This window comes from Saccostrea echinata, unplaced genomic scaffold (assembly GCF_033153115.1).
Source record: "Saccostrea echinata isolate AGI-Se365-2 ecotype Australia unplaced genomic scaffold, CSIRO_AGI_Sech_v1 ptg000059l, whole genome shotgun sequence".
NCBI classification, from domain to species: Eukaryota; Metazoa; Mollusca; class Bivalvia; order Ostreida; family Ostreidae; genus Saccostrea; species Saccostrea echinata.
This window is the reverse complement of record NW_026889808.1, coordinates 1,240,231-1,260,729: the sequence shown is the minus strand read 5'-3', so window position 1 is coordinate 1,260,729 and position 20,499 is coordinate 1,240,231. Positions and strand designations below refer to the sequence as shown.

Here is a 20,499-nt window from a genome sequence, read left to right as displayed (position 1 = left end):
ATCTTCACAACCTAAGATTGTGTTTAATAAATCAACAAACCACAGATTGATAGACTGATGACGGACAACAATTACAAATGCTAAATAGAACCTTTGGCTAGGGTGAGCTATAACAAAACACTGTAATTCATCATCTTTATTTCTCCCATAAATCAAAACAGCATCTTTTACATTGTCTGGTTACTTAAACACATACATGTATATTCCAAAAAAAAAAAAAAAATCAAATTCAAAATACTGTTCCCAAACCACTTGCTGATGCGAAGGCAGTCAAAGCAATGGCTGCTTGTCGTGTTTCCAATAGCAACTTGGCCTCTTTTAACCAATCGGATGCCACCTTTCTGGCCTCGCCCTGCAGCTGATTCATAAATCTGACGGCTGTTTCGAAATCTCCCCTCTCCATCCAATAATTAGCATTGGCCAAAATTTCAAAATTGTCCATACTAGCAATGTCAACTTGGTCATGTAATCCCTTTATGTCATAACTTTTAAAACTTATAAAGGTGGACTGGAGGTATGATATAAAATACTTATACAGAGTTCCTCCGCATTCATCAATGGCCGCCACTTTTTTACAGACACTTGAGACTTTCTCGAATCGTTCCCTCAGAGTATCCTCTGTCCAAACCCCACGTACATAAGCTTTCTCTGGGATTGTGCTTACAATCATGTTGACAAAGGGGTGATTTCCGGCAGCATCGTATACTGCCACAATTTCATTCCCTAGGGGCTTTAGGCGGGCTTCCCAATCTAACTCCTCCTCTTTACCCCGGCGAATGCTGCCATTCAAAGCGAGGCTGGCTAGCCAAAGGTCCTGTGCCTCTCTGGCAATCTTTTCAGCAGCAGCCCTGTCTAATATTTAAAAAAAATCTATAAAAATACTTTTCATCATTTCCTCAAATTAAATATATTCTTAAAGGGTTAGACACAGATCTTTTTTTTTTCTTGTTCCACCTTTGGACAATGAAGTGCTTAATGTCAGTCAATACATGCAATGTCAGTACCCAAAAATAATCTAAAATAACAAAGCATTCCAGGAGGATTACTTATAACAAATGACATCCAGAGATCGTACTTACTCTCTACTGCAGTTTCGATGCCTTTCAGTCGCGCCACCCACCCAGCGATCTCGGCCTGGAAAGCCTGTCGCTCCTCAATAAACTTCAGATTGAACTGACGCTCGTATTTCTGTAAGAGTTCTTGTTCCTGGACCTTCAGGACTTCCTGTAAATGGTCGCTGTGGGCTGCGGCCTGTCGAGCCAGTTGTTGACGAAGGTCCACCTCATGCTGAACTTGGGCCTCTTCCTCCTTCAAATCAAATTTGACTTAAAAGTTAAAAAATACATGTAAACGTATTTCGTTCTATCCAATAAGATTACAATACATCTTAAAGTAATGGGGAATGAAAATCACTTTGCGATAAGCGTCAATTCATTATAAGTGTGTTCACTATAAGCTTGTTTTACTGTACAATTCTAAAAGATAACTCATACCCATTTGCGTTTTTCGAGATCAATGCTATTTTTTATCTTCTGTGTCTCGTCTTGAATTCTTCTGTCACACACTTTGTCGTCTGCACGTTTTTGACTTTCTAGCGCCTCCTGAATTCGTTCCTTCTCCAGAGCCATGTGATTGGCCAACTGGTGCTGCAGTTGCTCTATACGTCTGTGAGCATGTGCAATCAATGAATTTAATTCATCTTCACTCAGCTTCTTTCCTGCACAAATACATAAACTTCAAAAAATTATGAACACATTTTTTTTTCTGAATATAATCTCTCAATCTGGACTTCTTTCTTTTTCCACATAAATCCAACCCAACTTGCTGCCACACCATTTACTGTTTGACAGATAGAAGTACGAGTTCTGTCAATGTTAATATGATTTTGTGTTAACTACAAAACAGAAGTGCTATGGGCTTTGTAGCTCAAAGTAATAGGTATCTTTATTCATTATCATTAATGACCAATGATTATACAGTCTACAATATTCTGAAGTTGTCTCAGCTTTCAAATACATGTAGCTATATTTACTTTGTTTAAAAGTCTTCCTATACCAAAATTCTTCTAGTTAATGCACTAACTCACAGTCATTAAGCCTGCAGTCCGGTATATAGCCTATAGTTTTATAAATAAATCTAGTCTTAGAAACTGCTCACCTTTTCCCGGTTTGACATCAGGCATCAAACTCTCGAGTTCTCGCTGGAATTTCTTTTTCCCTTCCTCCACCAGATCATTGAACTTTAGAAGTCCCTGATTCTCTGACTCACTCTTTGCTATCTAAAAATCAAAATCGAACTGTTCAAAGAAATTGTTAAAATAAAAAATGTACTTAGTCCCATAGGTTCCTAAGTGCTCTACAAAGAAACAGGTCTTCGTGAAATATAATAACCTATGCAGAGACTAATTCTATTTGATATTCGTCTTGATGTATGACGTTGTCTTAATCTCATATAAAAAACATTGCTCTTAACCTTCAACTTGGCCAAACACTTTTTTATATAATGTTTAGAAAGAATTGCAAAGTTAGTTGGTGAACAGATGAATTGAGAGTTTGACAATAATGTTTACTCCCTCTAAACATTGATATTCAGTACATAAAACCCTTGTTTATGTTAAAAGCTATTAATAATGTCCAATCAAAACATGAATGGTCAAGACAACTAAGTCATTTCTCTTTTAATAGTAGGCAACCTTTCCTCTAGTTTAGTTTAATATGACTGACAGCAAACCATCTACCATTTTATTTACAGCTTTCTATAACCTTTAAATGTAATGACTTAGGGCAAACTTTACTGTTGCATGTAACAACAGAATTGTTACATCTCATGACTTATAGGTAACTTTATAGCTAAATAACTTGCATGAAATGGTTGTATTCTTACATATGATGATTTACAACTGACTGTATTTTTCATGTAATTACTTACAACTGACTACTTTATATGTAATGATTTACAGCTGGCTGTATTGTTTATTACAAGTAATAATTTACAACTGTTTTATTACACATAAATTTACACTGACTAAATTGTTACATGTAATGATTTACAGATTACCGTATTATGACATTTAATGACTTACAGCTGACATGTAATGTAATGACTTACAGGTGACATATCATGACTTACAGCTGACACATCATGACTTACAGTTGAAATGTAATGACTTACAGTTGACACGTAATGACTTGCAGCTGACACGTAATGACTTACATTTGACATGTAATGACTTATAGCTGACAAGTTATGACTTGCAGGTGACATATAATGACTTACAGCTGACACATAATGACTTACAGCTTACACATAATAACTTACAGCTGTCATATAATGACTTACAGCTGACACATCATGACTTACAGCTGACATCTAATGACTTACAGCTGACACGTAATGACTTACAGCTGACTGTATGGCATTTAGTTTACTACTGGCTGTATTGTAGGCCTCCTGAGCTGCATTCAGGACTTTGTTACTTTTTGTTGATTTGGTGTTCCTTGCTTCATCTACCATTGATTTTAACTTGTCCATTTCTGATCTACAAACATGATAGAGATATGATTCTTTGTCTTATACATTACTGGATTAGACTATGTGTGCTTGCATGTCATACTTAACTCCAGTTAGTTTACTCTAATTAGAGTAAATTGACAGTTTATCATTAGAAACTATACAATAAAATGGTACATAATTTGAAGATTTAATCTTGTGGCAGTCAGATGGGTTCGGCCACAGCTGGCCAGAAAGCTCAGTTGGTAGAGCACCTGACTGGAGACTCAGGGGGCTCGGATTCAAATCCTCTCCTATTACATTTGTTGCCATGTCGTGAAAGACCTGCCAGGGAAGAGCCTGAGTTTGTGTCTTGGGGGGGAGAGGCAAAGACCTTCAGGGAGGGAGGAATGTGGCAGTCAGACAGGTTCGATTACCGGTGGCCAGATAGCAAAGTAGCGCACCTGACTGGAGATTCAGGGGGCCGGGTTTGAATCCTGGTCTGATCTGTTGCATTTTTCTCCTCTCCTATTACAATTTTATACATTTATCTTCCTGATTGATGGTGATCTAACTGTGGCACTAATATTTTACCATGGCGGAACTCTGGCACTAATTTTTTAACTGTGGCGCTAAGGAATTTAACTGTGGTGGGGCCGCCACATTAAATGGCTATGGAGAACTTTGTAAAGGATTGAGAATGTTTTCATACCTGAGTGACTCCATGACTTTTTTGGCATTATCTGTGACCCCCTCTCTTTTCTGGAAGGCCTCGGACACAGCCTGCCACTGTCCTTCCTTGTTCAGGATCTGTAAATATTGACCAAGAGGTTAACCTTTCATCAAGTTGATTGTATTTTGAATCATTGTTGTTGTTCTCCCTAAGACTCTTGCTTGGTAATGTGACCCCGCCCCTGTTTTAGATACACATAACTAAGAATTGTACACTTACATCTGTTTTATCATCCATGGCAGTTTGAAGGGCCTTGGAGTGTTGTTTGACTGCTTCAATAACATCTTTCTGTAGATCTGATGCCTCTTGGAGCCTAGTTTTACAAGAATCCATCAGGTCCTTAAGTTTGGATTCCAGGGCTGAAAGTTCAACAGACAAAATAGTAAACTTAGTATCTGTAAAATGCTTCATCAGAACCCTACAATTGGCAGAGTGATTATTACTTACAAGTACATACAGAATGCTGACTTTTATCATCACTGATTTGTCTTCCCTTAACATTTAAAAAGTCATTTCTTGACCTGTTCTCCCTTTCTTTTTTTTGTCCTTCTCTCTATTAGCATTTTCAGTCTTTTAATTTTCTTTTTGTTGCTATATATCTATCTCCTTCACCCCTTTCTTTCACTCTTTCCCTCCCCTTACCTGTATTTTCAGCTTTTTCTTTCTCTCTTTGTTTCTGTACCTTTTGGTCTATGTATAACCCCCCTCCCTTCCCCCTCTCTCTAGCTCTCTCTGTCCTCACCTGTATTTTCAGCCTTTTCTTTCTCTCTTTGTTTCTGTACCTTTTGGTCTATGTATAACCCCCTCCCTTCCCCCTCTCTCTAGCTCTCTCTCTCCTCACCTGTATTTTCAGCCTTTTCTTTCTCTCTTTGTTTCTGTACCTTTTGGTCTATGTATAACCCCCATCCCTTCCCCCTCTCTCTAGCTCTCTCTCTCCTCACCTGTATTTTCAGCCTTTTCTTTCTCTTTTTGTTTCTGTACCTTTTGGTCTATGTATAACCCCCAACCCACCCCTCTCTCTAGCTCTCTCTCTCCTCTCTTTGTTGCTGTAGATTTTGGTCTATGTCTAACCCCCCACTCACCCCTCTTCTCTCTCTCCTCACCTGTATTTTCAGCCTTTTCTTTCTCTCTTTGTTGCTGTAGTTTTTGCTCTATGTCTAATTTTTCCCTCTCTTTAGCAGACAGTGTGGGTTGGGCTGGGGCAGGGCTGACTGCTGTCTCTGTAAGTATTTTTTTCATTTAAACATCTTTTACAGACTAAAAATGAGAATTGGACATAACAGAGAAATCTATCAATCTTTGCCTTAATTTTGGCTCTTTTCTGAAAGATTTCCTGAAATTTAAAATTTCTATATCATACTGAAAACAAATATTAATACAACCTAATACAAATTTTGCATATTATATGTCAAAATTTGGATCATCAAGTACTTTTCTTTTTTAATTTCAAACAGAGAATGCCACACTATCTAGGTCTGAGCATTCAGAAAATGTCCACAGAAAACATCTAGGTCTAAGCCCCTCCCTAGATGACCTCCTCCCTACCTTTGACTGTGGTCTTCACTGGTTCAGCCTTTGGTTCTGATTTCTTCGTTACTGGCTGAGGCTGTTTAAGAAAAAAGGGCAACTAAATTTTTCTTTTATTTTTTATCAGGTAAAAATAAATTTTAATTATGAAACAAGAGGGGGGGCATGAATTTTAAACTACCTGATGATGCTTCCATGTCAATATAACAAATGGCTTTGTTGTACTTGAGAAGATTTTGAAAAAAATTTTCCCATATATCCCTTTGTAAAAATTTGATCCCCCATTATGGCTTCTCCCTATCCTAGGGGTCATCATTTGAACAAACTTGAATCTACACTACCTGAGGATGCTTCCATATCAATATGACTAAACATAGCTTTTCTGTACTTGAGAAGAAATATTTTTTCTATATGTTCATATGTAAAACTTCTGATTTCCCATTGGGCCCCACCCTACCCCCCGGGGGTCATCATTTGAACAAAATTGAACAAGCATTCTGAGAGTATTGCATTAGCAATACTAGTCCCCTATTGGCAAGTGTAATCTGGTTCCCATTAAAAATTGAAAATGCCATAATTCCGTCAAAAATCAATGAAACGGAGCGAAATGCAAACTTAATCTATAACTCATCATGGTAAAGTCACATACCAAAAATCAGCTCAATATCTGCAAGCGTTTAGAAAAAAAGTGCGGAAAACCCTGAAAAATTGAAAAGGTTGTAATTCCATCAAAAATCATTGAAGCGGAACGAAATACAAACTTGATCTGTAACTTATCAAGATACTCTCACATACCAAAAATCAGCTCAATATCTGCAAGCATTTAGAAGAAAAGTGCGGAAAACCAAGTGGGACAGACTGACAGACAGACAGAGGGACAGACAGACAGACAGCTAGAAAGACAGACGGACAGACTCAGAGGAAACCTATACCCCTCCAGTTTCACCGGTAGGGGACTAATTAACACTACCTGAGGATGCTTCCATATCAAAATGAACTAATCATGGCAAGTCATGGCTTTGCAGTTCTTCTTCAGAAGATATTTTCCTATATATTTCTATTTAAGACTTTGATCCTCCATTGTGGCCCCATCCTACCCCCGGGGGTCATGATTTGAATAAATTTGAATCTACACTACCTGAGGAGGCTTCCATATAAATATGACCAATCAGGGCTTTGCTGTTCCTGAGAAAAAGATTTTTAAAGATTTTTCCTATATATTTCTATGTAAAACTTTGATAGTCCATTGTGGCCTCGCCCTACACCCAGGGGTCATGATTTGAATAAACTTAAATCTACACTACCTTATGCTTCCATATAAATATGACTCATCATGGCTTTGCTGTTCTTGAGAAGAAGATTTTTAAATATTTTTCCTATATATTTATATGTAAAACTTTGATCCTCCATTGTGGCCCTGCCCTACATCCCGGGGTCATGATTTGAACAAACTTGAATCTACACTACCTAAGGATGCTTCCACATGAGTTTCATCTTTCCTGGCCCTTTGATTCTTGAGAAGAAGATTTTTAAAAGATGCTATTAATTTTTCACTATTTCTTTATTATCCACCCTTGAAAGAGGACGTGGCCCTTCATTTGAACAAACTTGAATCCCCTTCACCCAAGGATACTTTGTGGCAAGTTTGGTTGAAATTGGCCCAGTGGTTCTTGAGAAGAAGGCGAAAATGTTAAAAGTTTACAGACAGACAGACAGACGGACAGACAGACAGATGTGGGACAAAAAGTGATCAGAAAAGCTCACTTGAGCCTTCAGCTCAGGTGAGCTAAAAATCAACTTCTAATAGGTACATTGTAAATGTACTTTCGGGACATTATTCTGAGGAAAATCCTGTTTTTAGTTGGCAAGATAATCAGCTTTATTTAGAATTTAGACTCCAGAACTATCTACTAACTTGGTGGGAGTGATTTAAACTCAGTGGGTTGGTGCAATTTTTACTCCCTGGCCTGATGCTGAAATTTACTCACTGGGGTGGGGGGGATGATTTTTTTATTGGCCACCTTGTAGATCAGGTGATTTTTACTCAATGGGGTTAGAGTGAATTTTTTTTTACTGATGCTGGGTTGGGAGGGGGGGGGGAGATTTTTACTTACATTTTGTTGGGGTGAATTTTGCTCCCTTGGATGGGAGGAATTTGTATTCACAAGGGAGGTGAGTTTTACTCACTGGGTTTGGGGTGAATTTCACTCACTGGCCGGGGTGAGGGGATTTATATTCACTAGGGTGGGGGTGAGTTTTATTCAGTGGGGTGGTGGTGACTTATACTCAGTGGGGTGGGGGTGACTTATACTCACTGGGGTGGGGGTGATTTTAGCCAGCGGCTTTTGTTCCTCTTCAGCAGCTTTCCCTGAACCAGATACAAGGCCCTTTATAGGATCATAAACGTATTCTTGGAATGGACTATATACATTTTTCTCCATCACTTTCTTAAATTCTGGATCCACAAATTCACCATAGGCAGCAGCTCCTCCCAAAGCTGCTGTAGGCAACAGAACAAACCACCTATAATCACATAAAATCATGTTACATTATTTACTGTGCATTATTTCTTATTTTATTTACATGAGTACTTAATACTGCAAAATGACTTGTAGACATCAAACTGTGATAGTATGCAAGTGGACTGTAGATCATGAGCTTTTACAGGTACATGTAACTTAGCAATATAAAAAAAAAATAAATTTGAGTAATTTTATTTCGTGATTTGTCCTTCTTGCAAAATTAAGTGATAATAAAATTCTCAAATATATTAAGGAATTAACAGTATTTTTTACAGGAAATAACTAAAATTAAATAATCAGATAAATACACAGCATGCAATTTTCTTCTAACTTAAGACATACAGTACATGTATTTAGTAATTTCGAAAAAAAAATCATTAATCATGGTAATCAAATATTCTGTTTTCAAACTGTTGGATGAGTGTGCTATAAAACAGTTTAACATACAATGAATTATAGACATGAATGTAGTCTGTCTGATGTCACCCTCTGTTGCTTGGATCAAACACAGAGATCAATGTTTTTACCATTTCCAGATTAAGTACAGCATACTTACTTTAGAACTCCACCTTTCTGGGGAGGGGGTCCAGATGCCATACATCTTTGTTGTATTGGCTTCACTACACTGGAGGTCTGAAAAAGAAAATGAGGCCAAAAAAAAATAATAGTCTTGTTTCCTGCTACCCGACCTACCCTATTTTTTTGCACCCGACCCTAAAGTTTTTTTCAAGTTTTGGGAGAAAAAAAATCGGGAATTTCCAGAATTTCATCGTTCTGTCACTGTAATCGGTTTCCGTGTTAACACAAAACAAGCATTTCATGAAATTCTTGTTTTAAATATGGACTTTCATAAAATACCACTTGAGTTGTGCATAAAAGACATGAAATTCAATTTTAAAAGACAATGTTGACCTGTGACATGTTTAATTTTATCTTGTATTAGTTCATATCCAAAAAATGCTGTCGGAAAAAAATAAAATAAAAATATAAAATAAAATAATTTTCCTACCTACCTACCCTATTTTTTTCAGGCTGGTAGCAGGAAACAAGACTATTATTTTTTTTGGCCTGACATGGATCAAATGTTATCAACACCAACCTAAGATCTGCTAAAATGATGGGGAGAAAGGGGCACATTTCTACAGGACTACGCCACGTAATTTTCAAGGGGGACAATGACTGGAGTTAAACATGTAACATTGTAAACCTAAACATTCTAGAAGGGTCTCGCACATGACTGTTGGAAACTCAATTTACCATTTTTACATTTCACCATTAATTGCAACATCTAATACTTTTCAGGAATTTGGTGAAAGCAAAGGTGATAATGTTCTTACTAATATTAATTGATAAAACAATCTGATTAAAATCAGCTGTTCTGATACGCTACTGCAAATAAGGTCATATTCAGGACCGGTCCAATGCTCTACCAATTAAGCTAAAGGGTTAACCCACTAGGCCAAGTTAGTAGGATGCCATGTATTTTCTATATACCACAAGTAGACTTCATCAAAAGTCAATAACTGTATAATGTCATAAACAAATGTAAAGCTCTAGTCACAAAATATCTTAGCCATTGATAGACTGCAGCTAAAGCAAAGCTTTACTTTATAATCAAATAAGTATTAATACAAATATAAAGTACAAAAGCATAAAGACATACTTTCATTTTAGCTCTTGACAAGAGCAAAATGAAAGTTAATGCCCAATGGCAATTTCAAGATACAATGGTGTCTAATCAAAGTGTAAGACAAATCCTCGCCGAGTTTGCTATTTGAAGAAATGATAACCATACCTTAATCCGCGGGGTGACGCCCCTCGCTGCAGCTCGCCACATCCTTTTACAGCGAGAACCAAAAATTTATTTGCCCAGACACCGGTCTCCCTCACGTCCAAGGACAAAATTAATATGTGAACGTCGATCCCGACAAAATATGAAATCATTTTTCAAAATCATTTTACGCGAATTATGTGTATAGAAAGTTGATTAGTGAATTTTATTATATATTTTTATTTTCTCATTAAGCCAATTTTAACTTGCGTCATTTTAGTAAATGCTGAGCAGATATGTTTCTTTTTTAATGAGTCGGGATCTGAAATAAATTGAAAATGGCTGCCTCCATGATCAGGAATTTTTCCAAGGGTAAATGTTCATTTTTATGCAAAAACATGTACATATTAGTTTTGTTGAGACCTGTTATGTTCCAATTCGATTTCTACAGATCATAATATCTTGAAAAAGAAATAACTGATTTTTCTCTTGAGTTTTTTTTAGTGTGTCACTCACTCACTGTACCAGGTCTGGTACAATCACTAGATTTAGCAACGTAGCTTGAATTACCTACATACTCATAGCTTTATTTACCTACCTGAAGTAGCTTTATTTAGCTACTAAATCAAACTTATTTCTTAAATTAGCATTTTCCCCAGAAAGTGCAGTAAATTGCACTTTGATGCAGTGATAATTTTCAACTTTGAACTCATCTGAAAACAATTCATGAAAAAAAATCACTCTTGGAGATGTGTCTTTTTCTGTGCAATTGCAATCAAAGTTCTAAAATTTTGGGGCTATATACAACAGTTAATTTGTGACCTAACAGTTACTTCTTGAGTGAATTAACAAAGAAAACCAGTTTTGGTTAACATGAGCACAATGTGAAGCAGTCATACTTATCCACGCCTCATCGCACACAAGGTGGTGTACAGTTACTCAAACAATGGAAATACATCTTTTCCTTAAAAGTGTTTAAATACAGCAATGTTAAAACTATCTCTGCTTTAGATTGCTTTTAAATAATACCTAGAATAAATATTAGTAGACATTTACCATGTTTACTTGCTATTTTTTTGTATTTTTAAAATAAAAAGCAAAATTGTGAAAAGTTACCTCGAAATAACTAAATAAAGCTACCTGAGGTAGGTAAATAATGCTATGGTAGGTTATTTTAGCTACATAGCTAAATGTACTGATTGTACTGGACCTGTGTACATGTGTGTTCAATTGCTGAAAGAAATCAAAGTTTTCCCAAGATAGACATTAAGTTTTTTGCTTTTTATTGTATTCAATATTCAACCAAAGTTAATATGAGGAAGATAAAGAAATAACAAACAAAACAAATTTGTACAAAATTATAGATATTGATAACTTACATATTCATCAGTCAGGGTGAGACAGAAATCCATCATTCTGAAAATGATGATTACTAGTCATTAAATTAATATGTGTTACTGTGTGACGATTGGGGTGAGCTTATTTGTATCATCAAAAATCTTTACACAGCTTACTTTTGTGACTTTGGTTCAAACTTAAATCACAGTGACACATGTATATCAAGACACATTCTTCATATATAAGTTGGCTTTCCATAACAGAGTTTAAATAGACCTGGTGGAATTTTGACAAAATGACAAAATCTTGATGACAATTAAATGATGATTAGACAGAGAAAGAATTATGATGATCTCTTTATATTTCGCTACTTTGACAGGGGCCAGAGTCCTAGCGAGACATGTTTTCAGACATCCCACATGTATTTACAATACGGAGGTTCTGGCTGTATCAGGGAGTAACATAAATTGTACCAGTCTCACACAGCAGTTCTCCACCCTGAATCTGGGAAATACAGACACCTACACAGAGAAGAACCTGTATGGAACATCACAGAGGTGAGGGAGACAGACAGACAGACACATATACAAACACACACAGAAAGAGAGAGACAGGCACATACACACACACACAGAAAGACAGACACATGCACATAGAAGAGAGAGAGAGAGAGACAGATGCATATACACAGACGTAGGACAGAGAGACAGACAACATACATGAAGACATCAAAAGCCATCATTCTGTCATTACAAACCATATATGAGTTTTCTGGTAAACATTTGTCAGAGTGATAGCCCTTGAATTTTAAGAAATTGATGAAAAATGTGCATACACTATTACACTAACCTGATCAATGATTAAAAGCCTAATTGATAGGAACTTCAATTAAATTACAGATCGCTGCTGGAAGTTTGTACACCTTTCAAGACAACAGTCAGAACTAAGATTCGCTACAGCAGACTCAACAAAGACAAGACAGTCCGTCCCGTTATTCGACGATTTTATCGACTGGACTGGGGTGCATGGATCCGAACAAGATGTGGTCGTGGGAAGAAACGCTATCAAAAATCCTCAGCACGAAAAAGACGCCTGGATCAACATGTGTTTTGTAACAAACAACAAAATAAACTATTGGACCAACTGGTCACGCCCTTCTGGAGGAAAAAAATGTACTTTGTGGATGACCCTTATGAACCTTACCACAAGCGACATCATCTCTCTAGATATTTTAAAGAAAAACCTGTATTTTTACCATGATTGTTGAATGTTACATTTTTGTTTAAGAAAATAAATATCATGCTGATTGTGCCTACATTATTAATCTTTATTTTTAGGGTAAAAATGTAAGTTTATAGGCTGCTATAACTGCACTATGCTCGACTGCACTTCATGTTCTAAGCCGTGAACTCAGATATGTCACTTCTATTGTAGATATTGTTTATTCTGTATAATGATCATGTAATCTAATAAGCTTTTTGACTTAAGGAATAATAAACAATTAATTTTAGGGCAATCAAAACCTAAGTAAGTATATCGAAAACCTGTCTTGACTCTTGTACTCCGACAGGAAGAGCAGCCATTATATAGCATTATCCAATCATTGTCACTCATTACCTTGATATAAATTTAGCAACACAAGAATTCAGTGCATTGAAGCATGACGACAGAAGTTGGATTGGTCCTTTTGACCGCGGCGTGCACCGTGTGACGCCACAGTCTTGTGAGTCGTGATAACAAGAACACGAACTGCACGAGGAGAAAGTTTTTTCATGGTTTGTACCTATCTTCGCTCATAGTCATATTATCATAACTTGGTTAAGTGGAGAAACTTTAACATTTGATAATTATTTTGGATGAATATTAAGGTCTGAAGGATGCGTGCATGCATGACCATAGGGACAAAGGGGGCATGGGAGGTTGTGCTATCATGTTGTAATGGTAAAGTTTGAAATTACTAGGTGGAGGTAAATGCCTAGTAATTACCTTCACCTAGTAAATTCAAAATTTACAACATGATAGTGCCCCCACCCACCCATCACCAAATGAAATTACTAAGGGACCTTTTGTTTAGATAATCATCCAGTAAATACCTATTTTGATATATTGCACTCAACCCATATGCATTTTTTTATTATTATAAAAACAAAAAGATTGTCTTCAGGGACAATTATTGATTTTTTTTAACGGCTAGGTACCTGTAATCTTCAAAAAGAAAAGAAACGGAATGAAAGGAAAAGAAAATCGGTGACAGGCAAATAAATTAAGGACATAGGCAACGTAGTTTGAACTTTATTGTCTTTTTCCCTGGAGTTGAAGAGTTTCAATACTTAAAGGAACTGTGTGCTAGATTTTAATGTCTATAAATGCTATTATACACTTCTTCTAAAACAAGTTTGGATAAATAAAAACGTCTAGAATATACGTTTAGTAGTTTTTCTATATTTTTTTTTTTTGAAATTTACAAGAATTTTCATCAATTGATATCGTTTCAAAACCCCTGGTAAAGCATGTTAATTTTTTCTCTACAAACATCTGATGGCACTGTAATCTTATATTAAGAATATCTTGAAAATTTATCTGTAGGTAAGGTACGTTGCGTATGTCCTTAAACACACAGTTTTAGGATGATGATAAGTGCATCTACCATGTATAAAGAACGAAGGTGCTTTTGATTGACATTCGGCAGGAATCGGGGCGCACTTGAAAAGTGAAAACTTTATTGAACTTTCAAATTATTTTTTTTTTACATTCTTTTGATGCATTATGTATCTTTGAAATAGGAAAGGAAAATATTTTTTTTTATAGTAAGTTGTTTTGATTTCCTTAAAAATAGCTTATGTAATTAAAACATGACTAGATGAGTCATTTGGTACAAAATGTTACATTTTTAAACACGTTTTTCTAAAAATTTGCTTTCTCTGGGTCATCTCTCCACGATTTTAAAAAAGACATTTATGTGCATTTGTATTCAAAGAAACGAACAAACATTTGTAATAAATGGAGAGAAGACCCAGAGACTATAAAAAAATGAATGTTTTCCAAAAAATACCTATGTGTAAATGCGTTGCTTCTTTGTCATTTTAAATTCCAGGGTGTTTGTGTAGCGATGATAGCTCAGTCGTATGCTTTACCAGCTATGGTTTTCATACTTCACATGTGTATTCCTTGTGAAAAGACCTTTCTTTGGGTACCATCATACTTGACCTTTTGACCTTGGAGTATGACCCACTTTTTGCAAAATTTTATGAGACTTTAACCTTGGCCATAACTTTAAACAGTTGGTGCTTGGGCTTTCAAACTTCACATGTGTATTCTTTGGGACAAGACCTTTTTTTGGATACCAACAACTTTGACCTTGACCTTGGAGTTTGACCTACTGTTGAAAAAACTTTAACCTTGGCCATAACTTCTGAAGAGATTGAGCTAGGGTTTTCATATTTTACATGTACATTCCTTGTGACAAGACCTTCCTTTGGATACCAACAACTTTGACCTTTTGACCTTGACCTTGGAGTTTGACCTATTTTAATTTTGAAAAACTTTGACCTTGGCCATAACTTTTTAACAGTTAGTGCTAGGGTTTTCATACTTCACTCGTGTAATCCTTGTGACAAGACCTTCCTTTGGATACCAACAGCCCTGACCCTTTGACCTTGACCTTGGAGTTTGATCTACTTTTGAAAAAACTTTAACCTTGGCCATAACTTTTGAACAGTTGGAGTAAGGTCTTTCATAATTCTCATATGCATTCCATAAGCTGCCATATGGGGGCATTAGTGTTTCAAAAACACATCTTGTTTCTTCTTTTTTTCATACAAACAATCAAGTTGTTTATCTGTTGAATTTTATTTTATATATAAAAGTTTTAAAAGAGATAAAGTTTGGTTCAGTTGCACAGGGAGCGAAAGCAATTTTTCAAACTGAAACTTCATTTCATATCTCATATCCTATTATACTGTTAGGTGTTTATTATTTATAGGAAGTGTTACTGTGTTTTGTAACTATTAAGATAAGTGGACTAAAATATTTCAAATTTGCAAGCTATTTCAGTGTAAATCTAAACATTTTCCTATGTGCATAACTTTGTAAGGTCTGTCCACTAATGGTCAGCCGACCAAATCGTGGACATTTAAACCATAAGTGTTTCGTACACATGATTCATGCAGATCGCAGGCCAAGTACACCCATCTTCTTTATACATGTAATTGGGGGTGAGAAGGAGGCACATCCAAACATTCACATTTTGGGGGGACACAAATTCATTGTCAAGCAAAAAAAAGGTCATCAGACGTAATTATTGAGGGGGCACATCCATAAAGTAGCTTTGATATGCTATAGTATATTCTATAGTGGCAAAATTAGGGGGGAAGGGGGGTGTTAGGGGCCGTGCCCCCTCCCTACGGGTTCCTAACAGTTGACATCCTCACAACGTCAGGGGTCCTGAGTCAACACGTTGCCGTTGGACCCCTAAGTCAGGGGTCCAACGGCAACGTGTTGACTCAGGGGTCCAACGGCAACGCACGTGTTGACTCAGTACCCCTGACGTGAGGACAAACAGTTGATAAAAAGTGACATGAAGAAAAAAATTCCGAATTTGAGAACTTTTAAACTAAAATAGTTACCTGTAGATCTGGAGCCTGATGAAGTAGGAAAAAAACACTTTTTATCCCAATCAGGTATTTTGTCATTGCATTGAAAATGTAAAAATAACACTTTTCTACGTTGGAAATTTATTTGTAATGAAAAGAAGCATGCATGTATAAGGTAAAATGGTAAGTATATTTTTAGTTCTACTGGTCAGAGACCAGAAAAGCTTTTGCGATATTCAGGTGTCTGACGTCCATCCGTCTAGCTGTATTTCTGTCTGTCTGTAATACTTTCGTTTCCGCGCGATATCTCGAGAAGCCTTTGATCTTTTGCACTGAAATTTTATACCACAACCAAACACAAATCCCTATGGCCTAAAGAAGACCCCTATTGATTTTGAGGTCAAAGGTCAAGGTCATAAATTTATAAATTCTGTCTGTTTTAACACTTTTTTCCGGGCCATATCTCGAGAAGCCTTTAAGCTTTTGCAATGAAATTTTATTCCACAACTCCTTATGGCCTAAGAAAGATCCCTATTGATTTTGAGGTCAAAAGGTCGAGGTCGTAAATTCATACATTCTGTCTGTATGTAACACTTTTGTTTCCGGGCGATAACTCAAGAAGCTTTTGAGCTTTTGCAATGAAATTTTATATTATAACTCCCTATTGCCCCGCCCGCCCCTCTCAAAGTGTTACACCCCGTTTTTATTTTATTTTGGTCAATTTTTTTTTCAAAAGTCAATTGGAAATTTTTTGGCATTGATCACGCTCAAAGTTTTAGAGTTACTCCCCGTTTGTACTAAAAGTTGCGTGTCACTATTTTTAGCACAGGAGCATGTGGACAATTATTACAGGTAATACAGGATGTCAGCGGGCTTTATATTCTAATTACATCTTTTAGAACTGTTTAGTTAAGACTAAGACGACACCATGTTTTGTAAAATTTTGACAAAATCGAAAGTGAATATATACATGTATATGTGACCTGTTGTTTGCATTTGATTTATAATATTGTCAAGCGCCTTCGTTGGTCTTGAGGCATGATTCTCGCTTTAGATGCGAGAGTTCCCGGGTTCAAATCCCGGACGATCCCGAATTTATTTATTTATTTATTTTTTTTTTTTTTGAAATGTTTTTTTTTTTTCCATTTACTAAATCATAGTATTCAACATATGAAATAAAGAAGTTGTGACGTCTGGGTGTACAAACCCTCTCATAAAAGCATTATTACAGTGCGATAATAATAAATATTATATAAAAAAGAAACTTCTGTACACATTTTAAAGAATAAGCAATCAAATCTATATATCCATATTGGCAATTCGCTTCAGGATATACATTTAATAACTCTGCAAATCCATGTGGAGGGGGGGGGGGTCCGACCCCCCCCCCCCCCCCCCCGATCTGCGCATGCTCTTCTTTTTTCCTTAAGCGGGGACACAAATTCTCTGAATTAACTTGTTTAATTTCAGATTCTCCTCTGAAAACGGCTGGACTAATTTCAACAATTTTTATTTTCCGTTTCACGGGCGTTTTTGACAAAGAAAGAGGGCGTACAAGGCCAGAACAATCACTCACTCTGAGACAATATATTTCTCCCAAAGCTAGATCATGGAAAAAATATTTTTCTAAAATTATGTTGTCAGTAATATCATCTTCAACACATTTTATTCATTTATTTTATTGAATGACCTTTTGATTGATAATCGTTTTATAAAGGTGATAGTTAAGCACATTTAATGGAAATTAGGTATATAGGAGCCATAAAAAATGATTTTTAAATATGAATGGGTCAAGTTTCCATTCTACATTTAATTAACGTTTAAAGACGGAAAAATAAAAGTAAAATACATTTTATGTTAAAAAAATGGAGTTTGAATCCATTCTGTATGAAAATCGAACATTTTTGAAAAAAAAATTAAATTCGTTTATCTAAAACACACTGACACATATCAATGACAAGAAGACTTCGTAGCTTAGTGGTTAATGCGTTCAGTCGAGAGAGAGAGAGAGAGAGAGAGAGAGAGAGAAAGAGAGGAAAAGACGCGTTCAGTCTTATGTCTAGTAAGCATGAGTTTTGGAGAGCTAGAGTTCGAATCATGTGCAAAGCTCTTTTTTTTCCTTTTCCCATAGGCTACCTTAAAAACATAAGTGAAAAATATATTATTTATCAGTTAGTTATTCAACAAAATAAAGGAAGCAAATGTGTAAATGATTAACTGCATGACAATATAGTTTTTTGAAAAATATAACTTTTCATGAACTTTTAGAATTGTAAAATGTCTTGTCTCAGAGCGGAGGATTGTCCTCGCCTTGTACGCCTCTATTCTTTATTTTGGAAGGAAAAGTTTCTTATTACCAAGCTTTACTCACATTTAAAAACTATATATACACAAAAAACCCAAATAAAGCTCTACAAAATTAAGCATCAGTTTTTATTCTTTAAACAAAGACAAAAATTTTAACATTTATATATTTACAATTTTAATTTCTTAATTTACAAAGAATATAGAATACAAGATAATATATTGATGCAAAATATCAAATCGGCCGCAAACTTTTCACGTGCCGAAAGACCAAAAAAAAAAAAAATAAAATAAAATAAAATAAATAAATAAATAAATAAATAATCGTTGTGCCATTAGAATAGGAAATTCAAAATTAAACTTGATACCGACTGGTAATTTAATGAATAAAAAATTAATATATCTAATAAAATAAAGACAGTAAAATCGAAATGCATTAACAACAACAATTAAACACATTTTTTTAAATTCATAACACATGTTTGCTATCAATACAGAATTATTCTATTTTCAGACATGCACTTTCTAACAAAGCCATAAATAATTTGGCCGCTGCAGCAGCACAAAATAACAACAGTTTAATGAATTGAACTGTCAAGTCCACAGTATAATCTTGCAAACAGTTGCCTGCTAGGTGTCCATGAGTAAAGATTTTAATAAAGCAATTTCAAAATATGACCAACTCAACCCCACTCTGGAGCCTGAACCGTGAACAATTGTCATGAATTTCACAATTTAGTAGAGAGTTTCTTGCTTTTCTAGGAAGCCCTGCCCTGGGGGCCATGAAAAACGCAAACTGGGTAGAAAGTTACATGTTCCTCTAGATCTTAACCATGTGTTCTTTTTTTTTTTTTAATTTGTGCAGGAGTAGAGAAGTTTCCTGAACTTGCGAAAATGAAATAAAATAAATCTGTACCTTACCTGAACTAAAAAATAGGTTTATAAGGAAAAAAATAGATAATCCAGTGAAAAACATTTAGTTTTTTTTAAGATACCTTTGAAGAAAATTAAAAGTATTTAGTTTGTTTCCCCTTAAATGGAGAAACTCCTGACCTTGCTTTCATTTACAGATCCGATTGCTTTTGTGTTGTTTGTCCATTTTGCCGGAAAATGAACCTAACTTAGCTTGCTATCTATTTTAAATAGTGAGAGGAAAATTTGTCAAGTTTGACTGGTAGCTCATCTTTTATGGAAAAGTAAAGGAGTTGAGAGGGAGAACTAACATAACACGTAATTTCAAAGGAAAAATCGTCTGTAGTCATGCATGTATGTGTTTGTGGCTGGGAGCTCGTTTGCTGTACCGTAAATCTGAAAATTTTTACTGTAGATTAATTTTTAGCAAATATGCGCGAGCACTGCATTCGCAAAATTATTTTTCTTAAAAATAAATCAGCAACAAAAAATTTAAACGAGAATTTTGCTGACATTTGGTGTCTTTTTTAAACCCGGTGAACAGGTGTTCGTAAGCAGTGGTCATTTTAAGAAATATGTTTATACTACAAGCTAATTACCCGTGATAATCTGTGCCTTAACTACATTCAATATCGTCCGATAGTTTGACAGCCAGTCGGTCTCTTTCAAGTTATTTAAGAAAGAAAGGCCAGTTGTTTTATCTAACAATGAATCCTTAGCACGACAGATTGTTAATAAAGAACTTAATCTCGTGTATAATGAAACTCCGACGAAAAAATGAGATTGCGTGTATAAGCGTACTTCATTGTATGCACATACGTAACTTATAAACTGTTATGAAACGTTTAAGTGATTTTTATTTTTAGCGCCAATGATCATTCGCAAATTTTAAAACGTAAAAATTAATCAACACCTTTTCGACCCAGATTCGCAAAAATAAATCGACGTAAAAATATATTGAATAGAAATAGAAAAATGGTATTAGGGTCTTGATTGTGATTTCTTTATGAGTACCAAATTCTATCATTAATTTTTTTTTAATTAAACCCTCCCCTCTATGAAAAGGAAGGAACGAAGTAAATCGTATCCGTGATCAAAGCACAGCATTTTTCATCTGAAAATTTTTATGTTACATTGCTTTTTTCCCGTTAATGTTAGCTACATAACATTCCAATTACAGGTCTATCTTATTGTCTCATACGATTTAGTATGTTTTAACACATTAACCACTTCGGCAATGAGACATATATAAATGTTCTTGTCAATTAGACTGTCCTGGTAACGGCTTGTCTTTGACCTAGAAAGAGGCGA

At 35.5% G+C, this 20,499-nt stretch overlaps 2 protein-coding genes across 3 annotated transcripts; one reads left to right on the top strand and one right to left on the bottom strand.

Moving 5' to 3' along the window:
* Positions 1-121: 121 nt before the first annotated feature.
* Positions 122-10,160, bottom strand: LOC133174733 (MICOS complex subunit Mic60-like). 2 transcript variants are annotated; one of them, XM_061309815.1, is made up of 12 exons: positions 10,067-10,160; positions 8,828-8,904; positions 8,065-8,272; positions 5,768-5,828; positions 5,326-5,442; positions 4,442-4,581; positions 4,202-4,299; positions 3,403-3,538; positions 2,158-2,278; positions 1,494-1,717; positions 1,080-1,308; positions 122-852 (listed from the first exon to the last, which is right to left on the bottom strand). In XM_061309815.1, exons 1-12 carry the CDS (start codon positions 10,106-10,108, stop codon positions 230-232), a joined length of 2,076 nt encoding a protein of 691 aa, XP_061165799.1. In that variant the 5' UTR covers positions 10,109-10,160; the 3' UTR covers positions 122-229. The 2 variants fall into 2 exon arrangements, with proteins under 2 accessions (XP_061165799.1, XP_061165800.1); XM_061309816.1 differs by having other exon boundaries at positions 5,768-5,822.
* A 175-nt stretch (positions 10,161-10,335) lies between these two features.
* Positions 10,336-12,687, top strand: LOC133174745 (large ribosomal subunit protein bL35m-like). Its single transcript, XM_061309833.1, has 3 exons — positions 10,336-10,414; positions 11,760-11,937; positions 12,280-12,687. Exons 1-3 carry the CDS (start codon positions 10,381-10,383, stop codon positions 12,638-12,640), a joined length of 573 nt encoding a protein of 190 aa, XP_061165817.1. The 5' UTR covers positions 10,336-10,380; the 3' UTR covers positions 12,641-12,687.
* The last annotated feature ends 7,812 nt before the right edge of the window (positions 12,688-20,499 follow it).

Excerpts from the sequence above, each read along its gene's own strand:
- LOC133174733 (XM_061309815.1), bottom strand. The coding sequence starts at position 10,108 with ATGTGGCGAGCTGCAGCGAGGGGCGTCACCCCGCGGATTAAG. Across the intron at positions 4,300-4,441 it reads CCATGGATGATAAAACAGAT|ATCCTGAACAAGGAAGGACA; the intron begins GTAAGTGTACAA and ends CAATATTTACAG. Across the intron at positions 2,279-3,402 it reads TAAATGCCATACAGTCAGCT|ATAGCAAAGAGTGAGTCAGA; the intron begins GTAAGTCATTAC and ends TTTGATTTTTAG.
- LOC133174745 (XM_061309833.1), top strand. The coding sequence starts at position 10,381 with ATGGCTGCCTCCATGATCAGGAATTTTTCCAAGG. Across the intron at positions 10,415-11,759 it reads GATCAGGAATTTTTCCAAGG|GGGCCAGAGTCCTAGCGAGA; the intron begins GTAAATGTTCAT and ends CTACTTTGACAG. Across the intron at positions 11,938-12,279 it reads CTGTATGGAACATCACAGAG|ATCGCTGCTGGAAGTTTGTA; the intron begins GTGAGGGAGACA and ends ATTAAATTACAG.